This window comes from Leopardus geoffroyi, chromosome C1 (genome assembly GCF_018350155.1).
Source record: "Leopardus geoffroyi isolate Oge1 chromosome C1, O.geoffroyi_Oge1_pat1.0, whole genome shotgun sequence".
Lineage (NCBI taxonomy): Eukaryota > Metazoa > Chordata > Mammalia > Carnivora > Felidae > Leopardus > Leopardus geoffroyi.
The window spans coordinates 112096287-112105428 of NC_059328.1; the positions used below are offsets into that span (position 1 = coordinate 112096287).

General features: G+C 46.8%; 1 protein-coding gene across 5 annotated transcripts; it reads right to left on the reverse strand.

Annotated features, from left to right (window-relative positions):
* Window positions 1–4588: 4588 nt before the first annotated feature.
* TEX51 (testis expressed 51) lies at window positions 4589–7983 on the reverse strand. 5 transcript variants are annotated; one of them, XM_045475073.1, is made up of 8 exons: window positions 7520–7983; window positions 7356–7430; window positions 7028–7117; window positions 6735–6752; window positions 6564–6647; window positions 5352–5427; window positions 5217–5262; window positions 4589–4810 (listed from the first exon to the last, which is right to left on the reverse strand). In XM_045475073.1, exons 1-8 carry the CDS (start codon window positions 7767–7769, stop codon window positions 4778–4780), a joined length of 672 nt encoding a protein of 223 aa, XP_045331029.1. In that variant the 5' UTR covers window positions 7770–7983; the 3' UTR covers window positions 4589–4777. The 5 variants fall into 5 exon arrangements, with proteins under 5 accessions (XP_045331029.1, XP_045331031.1, XP_045331032.1 ...); XM_045475075.1 differs by having other exon boundaries at window positions 5217–5267; XM_045475076.1 differs by lacking the exons at window positions 4589–4810; window positions 5217–5262; window positions 5352–5427 and adding an exon at window positions 6154–6436.
* Window positions 7984–9142: the final 1159 nt, after the last annotated feature.

Sequence of the window (9142 nt, forward strand, 5' to 3'; positions counted from 1 at the left end):
ACCTGGAGGCACTGGGTGTGGAGGTCCACTGAGGATGTCAAAGCACATGCAGCCTCTGTGGACTTCCTGTTGTATTCACCAAGGATCAGACAGTTGGTGCTGTGGACCCACAGCCTGAGCTGATGAAGTCACTCCTGCACCTCATCCCCCACACCAATCCAGTTCCTCCCACCCCAACACCCTTGAACTGGAGCCTCCAAGATGCCCCTTTTAGCAGGTGAAGGTTTTTCCTTACAAAGCCAGTTCATAAATCTGGAAGAGGTGACTGCTTCTTCTAATAAGTAGACACCTACCCCAGGCTACAGGGATCATGAAGAATCAGGAAACATCACCAAAGGAACAAAGTAAAAGTCCAGTAACGACTCCAGAGAAATGGAGATCCTTGAATTACCTGACAGAATTTAAAATAATTATTCTGAAGGTAGTCAGAGAACTATAAGAGAACATAAATAATTTAATGAAATCAGGAAGATAATACAAGAACAAAACAAGAAGCTCAATAAAAAGATAGAAAAATGTATAAAAGAACCAAAGAGAAATTTTTGGAGCTGAGTATATGTCCAAAGGGAATGGAGACAGGCTCTTGAGGAGATATCTATCCTCCCTGTTTATTGCAGCATTATTCACAGCAGCCAATATATGGAATCAATCTAAGTGCCCATTAGCAGATAAATGGATAAATAAAATTATATATATGAATATATACATATATATATATACATGAATATATACACATGACATATATATGAATATATTAATATTATTCAGCCATGAGAAAAGAAACTCCTGACATTTCCAACAATATGGATGAGTTTTGAGGGCCTTATGCTAAGGGAAATAAGTCAGGAAGAGAAAGACAAATACTGTATGATATTACTTACCTGTGGAATCTAAAAAAGCCAAACTCATAGAAACAGAATAGAATGGTGGTTGCCAGGAACTGGGGGTAGGGTGGGGGAAATGGGGAGATATTGGTCAAAGGGTACCAACTTCTAGGTATAAGACAAATATAGTTCTGGAGATCTAATGTACAGCAGCATAGTGATAGTTAATAATATTGTATTAAATACTTGACAGTTCCTAAGAGAACAAATCTTAAATATTCTCACCAGAAAAAAAGACAGTAATTATGTGATGTGAGGGAGATGGTAGTTAATGCTATGGTAGTAATTGTTTTGCATTTTTCTTTCTTTTTGAATTAATTTTTTAAAAAATAATTTTATTTATTTATTTTGAGAGAGAGAGAAAGCATGAGTCGAGGAGGGGCAGAGAGAGAGAGAGAGAGAGAGAGAGAGAGAGAGAGAGAGAGAAAATCCCAAGCAGGCTCCACACCATCAGCATAGAGCCCAATGCAGGGCCTGAACTCAGGAACAGTGAGATCATGACCTGAGCCAAAATCAAGAGTCAGACACTTATCTGAGTCCCCCAGGTGTCCCATGTTTTGCAATTTTGTGAGTATATCAAATTAGCACATTGGACCCCCTAAACTGACACAATATTAAATGTAAATTTTATCACAGTAAAGCTGCAAAGAATAGTTTTGGATGCATTAGTCACATGTATTTTAAAATTCATATCAGATTATGCTGATGTCTGGATCACCTGTAGGTTTGTTTCTATCATCTGATTTTTCCCTTGCTTCTCTTTTTGGCATGCTTGTTAATATTTGTTTGAATACCGGATATTGCAAATCAAACAGGGTAGTGGCTTTAGATGATGTTATTTTCCTTCTGAAAGTATTCACTCTATCCCCCAGTAGTGATATAGAATAAGAATAGTCTCTTTAATTTTGTCAGAGACTGCAATGCCTTGAGGCTTAGCTCCATACTTTGTAAGGATTGTTTTGCCTCTGGTGTACCCCTTCTTTTAGGCTGTTGCCTCTCCAACCAATACCTTGGAGTGTTTACCAAAACTTGTCTTCCTGTGTGGATCACCAATTCTACTTTTCATTTCCCTATCATGCAAATCTCTGACAAAATGCATTTCAGATCCTTTCTGCTTGATTTCTTTGTCTTTGGGCCTATGAAAGTTAGGAATAGGAATGCTTCAGGGGGATGGTGCATGCTTTTATTTGCCTTTTCTGTACCTTTGCACTTTCAGGGATCTGGATCATTCACATTCTGTCTTGGCCAGGTAGAACTCCACGGTTTGTTTCTCCAGCCCATGATATTGCTGAAAGCTCTGTTGGCTTCTCCACACTTTGCAGGCATCTGTAGGCCAGCACCCCCCAAGCCCCTCAGCCTGCACCGCTGAAGCCTGCCAGTGCCAAGGGGAAGCTCATTGCAGGACACAGGGCTCACCACAGGGAGCTCTACTTCCTTCCAGAACCTTAGACACATAGGGACCTGGGTCCTTAAAGAAACTTTTTGCTTTATTTTGCTCTTTTAATATATTTTGTATTTAGTTGCCCTCAGTGGGAGTGTTGGTGTCCTATAAACTGCTCTGTCATAGCTGGAAGCATAAAATCCTTGAGCCTATATTTTGACCAAGATTTACCTGACTCAAAATTCCTTAATCTTTCTACTGTAGCAGAACTCAATATCTACTTTTCATGCAAATATGCCCTCAAATAATAAAAAAAAAATCTGTTGATAAGACATGTGCACATACAAACACACACACTCATAAATTATACTCAGGATTTCACTGAATGCATCACAAAACAGTTGCTCTGGATACTTTGAAGTGATGGTCTAAGTCCCAATTTAAATACAAATAAGAAAACAACATCACCACCATGAAAGCCTGGCTTTTCTTTTGTCCTAGATGGCAACCAGCTTTCACAGACACACAGAGAGAACCACAGTTTCCTGGAGGTCCATGACCACTGCCTGGGGGACTCTGGCTCAGTCATCCAGAGTGGTTATGAGGACATTGTCACCATATTGCTGTAGCTATGTCTTTGTGCTTTCTCCAAAACCCTTCCATCTATGTACCCTCCTCAGTTTTGTGAGGCAGGAAGGGTCTGTGGAGCTGGATGGAGGGAACACCTCAGCTTCAAGCATGTGGAGCCTCATCTGCCTGGGCATACCCATCCTATCCCTCTCTGGAGTCCTGTCTTCTCCCTGGGAAACCCTCCACTGCCTCCCCCAGCCCTCCCTGCCCACTTGCTTCAGCTCCCTTTGGGCCTAGGTGCCTCTGTGGGTCCCACCTCTTGCCACCTTCTTACCTGTGCCCTCCAGCCATATCACATTTCTTGGAGTTGCCTGAACCCAAGCCTCTCATATTTCCACTTCTTTGCAACACTGAACCTTCAATGAAAACACTCCTCCCTCACTTCCCTGCTTCTCTGGCCTCTCACAGTTGAAGATACTACCGTAAAGTGGATCCTGGCTGGATCCCCCTGGCTGGGGGCTGGGGATGCCTATGGTTGGGGACCCACAGCTACCCTTGGCCATTGTGCTCCCTGCCCTGGTTGCCTTTTATGACATATATACATCTTAACTCAGTCTCTTGTAGTCCCTTCCACCCCTGCCAAAGGAGCAGCCCTTACAGTGGGGGTGGTGCTGATGAAGTCAGATCCCTTTTAGCCTGGCTGCTAGCTCTGGAAGTGGAGGACACCAACAAGGCCTATGGAGACAAGAAGTCTTGTTTCAGGAGCTGGGATGTGGGTCCTCACAATATTTCAATGGACTGAGGATGAGGGGAAGGGGTGAGGGTGTTACATTTTGACCCACAGCATGAGCACATGTAGGATGACAACAAATATGAACCCAGTGGGCTCCTGGGACAGGGCACACCAACCTGGCTGAAGCATGATACCTTTCTGCATGCTCAGATGGGGGAACAGTATCAGAGTCAGGATTTGAGTCCAGGTTCTCTGCTACTTGCCCTTAGCTCTGGTCTCAGACCTGCTTCCTTTCAGCAATCAGGGGTTGACCTGATGACCAGGGCTCTGGACCTGTCAGTGGCTTCAAAGCTGCTGGATAGGTCGCATTGAGTCTCAGAGCAGAGTCTGAGTCAAGGAAAAGGCTGGGAGCACCTGTGAGGAAGGGCTTGAGGTTGAGGGAGAATGGGCAGAACTGTGCCTGGAGGACTCAGCGGTTCCATTTAATCTGGTGGCCTTGGAGACAGACAAGGAAAATGACACGGGGATGGGGCAGGAGGAGGCAAAGCCCTCCCTACCCTCAAAAGGCAGAGCCAGTGAAACATCTTTGCTAGTAGCACCAGATCCACTGGGGACCTGGATGTCCCCAGGGTATTCATCTTGGCTAGGATGTGGATGAGGTTTGTTGTCAATGTGACCTGGAGTCTGTTTTCTAGAGCCTGTTCTTCTGCTAGTCCTTGGGCCATCAGCTGGCCTCTCACTGCCTTTGTTCAACATCTGACAGTGGCCCCTGAGGGATCCAGGCCACCTCTGCTTTCACCTCTGGTGCTGGAATTAGGTGAGGCTAGACTGAAACTGTGGAGCTACCACTGCTGGGGCCAGGGCAGCAGGAGAGGGGCATTTCAGGAGGGAGGAGGGTGGTGGGCCAGCAGAGGGAGGGTGAGGAGAGGGAACAAGCCCTGTGAGGACTGCATGGGGAGGATCACAGTGCCAGCTTTGTTTGTCCAGGCCCCGCAAGAAGCAGATACTACAGTCCATCACTTCCAATAGTAGGAAGGTATTTTAATAAAAGGTGTTTATAAAGTATGTGCATAGGGAAGCCACAAGACAGAGGGTGGTCTCTTGGGTCACAGAGCTGCGACCACACCAGATCTGAGCGGGTCAGGGAAGGGATGGTTACAGGAACCCAGTGATGAGAGGGCTTCCTGACAGCAACTGCACTATCTCTGCTCAGCTGTGGAAGACCAGTGGACTGCTGGGTTCCTGCTGAGAAAGAAAAACCCTGACCTGTCACATGCCCTTGCCTCTGTCCCTCCGAACTCCTGCTTGCTGAGGCCAGCCAGGAGCAGAGGGCAGGAGGGCCATGTTGATCATCTGTCCAGGTCAGGGAGCATGGTGGCCCAGGGTGGGGAGAAGGTCTGCAGAGGGACAAGGATAGCTATAGGCAGAGGACACTTTGTGGAGCTTTGTTGCCACTGTGTCCTGGGCCCCTGGCCCTGGGTGTGTGCTTACACTAAGGGGAAATGGGGTTTTCCAAGCCCCAGCCTTGGTCTTACTGTGCTCTGGATGTCAGACTGTTGGAGCCAGAGTTGGGGCCTCCAGCCTTGCTATCCCCAGCTTTACCCTCTTGGGACCCCTATATTCTGGCAGGGGTCTCCCTTTCCAGCACCTTTTCTACTTCCTTCTTCCTCTTCTCGTGCCAGAAAATGTAGCATCTGGGCTAGGAAACAGGGTGGAGATAAGTCAGGGAAGGATAAGTCAGTGTGTCCTCCCTGGGGATGCTGGGGCTTGGAAAGTAACTCACCCACTTCCAGCTACAGATGCCAGGAACAGAATAATTCCAAGGCTCACAAACCATGCAAAGGTACTCCCAGTACTGGCTGAGGATATAAAAGAGGGAGCCAGGTGTTTGGGAATAGTGAGGAATCTGGGCCTCTTCTTTCCTCCTTTTATTTGCCCACTCAGCCTCTTCTTTCTTCCTTTCATTTGCCTACTCAGTCATTTGTTTGCATACACTTACTGAGCACCCACAGTGTGCCCCGCATATTTCTATAGAGGAGTGAGACACAGTCCCTGTGCTCTAGGAAGGAGACAGAGGAAGCAGAGCAGGACAGAACAGAGGAGAAGTAGCCACTAGGAGGGCTGTTGAGCCTCAGGGGGTGGGAGCTGGTCAGGGAAACATTCTTAGGTAACAGGACTTTTAGTTGGACTTTGAAAGATAAGTTGGATTTCAGTTTCAGTCCCACAATTAAGGACTGAACTGTGTTCCAGGCAGAGGAAACAGAAAGTTCAAGGGCAGAAGCATGAAGCTATCTGTATGTCCAGCATGTCAGCAGCTCAGTGTGACTGGGGAGTCAGTGCTGGTGGGAGATAAGCAGGGGCTGTTTGCACAGGACCCTCCAAGGAGATGGACTTTATCTGTGGGGCATTTGGGCTATAAACAGGGAGTGTCATAGGTAGATTTGCTCCTTGAGAAGGAGTTCTTTGGTTGTTAAGATGCGGCCAAGAGGGGCAGGGAGGCCAGTTGAGAGATGCTGACATAATCCAGGTGAGAAGTGAGGATGCCTGAAGAACCATGGTAGATATAGAAATGAAAATATGGCAACTCATTTAAGAATTATTTAATAAGATTTGATGATTGCATGTACCGAGTATGGGAGAGGGAGGTTCTCAATTTAGGAGGCTAAGGACTTAAATGGGGTAATTTGCTGAGAGGCGCCCTGAGAGAAGAGTAGATTTGGGCAGTGGGGATGAGTTTGAACAAGTCTCCAGGCATGCTGGCTTTGAGGTCCTGAGGGACCTCTGGGGGAGATGCCCTAGAAGCAGGTGGCTCTATGGCTCTGAAGCTGGACATATGACATCAAGAAATTCCAGCAGGTGCTATCATCTCTGGTGAGGATGGAGTGAAAGAAGAGCTCGGGGCTGGGCAGAGGAGGAAGACAATCCAGACAGAGACAACAGCGATCTGGGATGGAGTGGGGGCAGGCTAGAGGCAGGATGGCCTGCTGCCACTGACCTGGGCAAAGAGTGGGGTCTTTGCAGGTGAGGAAGTGTGTCTTGCAGTTGGCACAGTTCATGACCTCCAGTGTGGAGCGTAGGTCTGTGAGAGGAGATGGGCAGGAGCCTTAGCCAGAGCCATGTGCCCCTCACCCCTCATCCCCCCACCTAGGTCCCCACACATACTCACCACAGGACTTGTTGCAGGCTGCCAGGGAGGGTGAGATGGTAGAGAAACTGAGGTGTTGGGGAGGCAGACAGAGCCAGGAAGGGTTGGGGTGTGAGAGGAAAGGGAGCTGGGAGGAAGTGTGGATAGGCACCCAGTATGTGGGCAGGGGAGGGGGCTCCTGGGGAGGCATGCAGGAGGGGCTGCAGACTGGGCTCTGCTCTTCTCAGTCCTAGGGAGGTGACTGGGCTCTGCTCTCCACAGTCCTGGGGAGGTGAAGGACTGGGTGGTGGGTGGGGGCCAGCTCCACTTCTCACCCTTCTCCTTCAGCTCCTCAGATATCTCATCCAGCTTCTCAGTAAACACCTTCTGCTGGATATGAATCTCTTCCAAAAGTGATGGTTTATCTGGGACGAAGAGGAGGAGATGGTGCTTTCATCACCTACATTTTATAGTTGGAATCAATTGCATAACTCTTTCAAGGTTGGGAATTCAAGTCATTTTTTCAAACAAAAACTGCACAGAGCACACAGATGCTGTGTCTGTCACCACTCTTCCCCACATATCCCCACCCTAGGCCAGTGGGCCTTCTGGGAGTGCCTTGGGGGACTGGGTTTTGTCAACCCAAGCTTGGGGCTTCCTCACTATCTCGGAACTTCTTGATGGCTTCATCTATGTGATTGAATAATTTGGCTGCTGCTTCTTCCATACGGTTCTGATCTGAGAATGGGACATGGGATGAAGGGCAGTTGTGGATATAAGAGCCCAGGCCAGGTAAAGGGATCCCTGGTCTTTAGGCTGTGCCTCACCAAGATACCAGGGTTCGAGGAAGACATGATCCTTCAGGAATAAGGTGTGGAGGCTTTGGGAGAGCTCTGTGGGTGGCCCTGGGGTGCCCCAAAGAATCTGCAGATCATAGTCTATCAATGCAGGCAGTCCTGGCCAGCAGAGGAGACAGCTCTTCCCATTGGCAGCAGGTAGGAGACAGCCGAGCAGGAGAAGCAGCATCTTCTGGGGGTCTCTCCTCTGTCCCCTTACCACCCTTCCTGGCAGTTCCATATGGAATGATGATACCCCCTTCTCCCTAGAAACCACATTCTCTTTGCAGAACAAAAGTAAATTCCGTAGGGTAAGGTGAGGGTCAGCTATGGTCCAAACTTGAGCTTTGGTGTCAGACCCAAGTCATCACCTCAATATCTTCCTCTGAATATGGAGTCACTGATGCTCTTGGGGAGGATTCTTGTGAGGACCAAGAAACGGCTATGCAGTCTTGTGGCTGACGGTCAGCTCTCCTAATGGCATTTACCACATATGAAATAGTTCAACAGGCTGAAATTTGAGAGGTCAGGAGGGAGCATCATAAAGAGATTAGTCATGTAAAGAACCTGAATCACTTTTGCACATAGAGGTGGTCACTCACAGGGAAGCTTATGGAATATATAAACTAGTAGTTGTCTTGTGCCTGGCCAAGCCAGAGTGACTTAGACAGCTATTCCCATCATAGTATAGACAGATTATAGACAGAGTTACAGCCTATTCTTGGATGTACAGACAGAGAATTACTCTTTGGGCCAGCAGTTCTTATGTGTAATGTGTTGAAGAAAAGCAAAGCACCTTACTCTTCAGTAAAGAAAAAGCCATTTGGATATTTGTCACTGCTCAGCTGGTAAGTTTTGCCTTTCCATGCCATGCTTCCAATCAGCTTCTGAATGCCTCAGGCTGGATTATGAGCGGCTGAAAGCCATCAGGCATTTGAAGAATGTTTCTTACAGGAACAAGAGACAAAAACAATGGCAAGAACTCAAAACAAAAGCAAACAAAAACCACAGGGTAAAGAAAGGGCACAAAGATATGGTGAGAAGCACAAGAAAACTTAGAAACCCACTATTTAAATTAAAATATTGTTTTCTCCAGACAGGAAGAGGCTGCCATGTAAAGGAAAAATAGAATAAGAAAGAGTTATTGAAGATTAAAAATATGATAGCAGGAATTTAAAAAATTCCATAGAAGTGTTAGGGGATAAAGTTTCAGAAATCTCCCAGGCAGAAGTACAGAAAGACAGAGATAAGAAATAGGGAAGAATAAATAATGTTAAATAATCAATCCATGAAGTCCCAACATCCAGCTAATACAAGTTTCAGAAAGAAAGAACAGAGAAAATGGAGGGGAAAATTATTTATGATGGAAATGGGGTAGAAAGTATATATGAAGATGAATTTTATCTAATAGGGAGAGGGATTTGGAGGACAGGCATCCAGATCTGCCAAAAGAAATAGCAGCTGAATTGGTAAATTCTGTCAGATGGGCTCTGAGATGAGACAACGGTTGTGAATCCTGCAGAGCTGTTACTCTCCCAATGGCCTTGGACAGTTTTGGGGTGAAGGAATTAGTCTACTTTTTTTCTACTCAGGCAATGCTCTGGAACGGAAGGT

Excerpts from the sequence above, each read along its gene's own strand:
- TEX51 (XM_045475072.1), bottom strand. The coding sequence starts at position 7,769 with ATGGAACTGCCAGGAAGGGTGGTAAGGGGACAGAGGAGAGACCCCCAG. Across the intron at positions 7,431-7,519 it reads CCTCGAACCCTGGTATCTTG|ATCAGAACCGTATGGAAGAA; the intron begins GTGAGGCACAGC and ends TCCCATTCTCAG. Across the intron at positions 7,118-7,355 it reads CATCAAGAAGTTCCGAGATA|ATAAACCATCACTTTTGGAA; the intron begins GTGAGGAAGCCC and ends TCTTCGTCCCAG.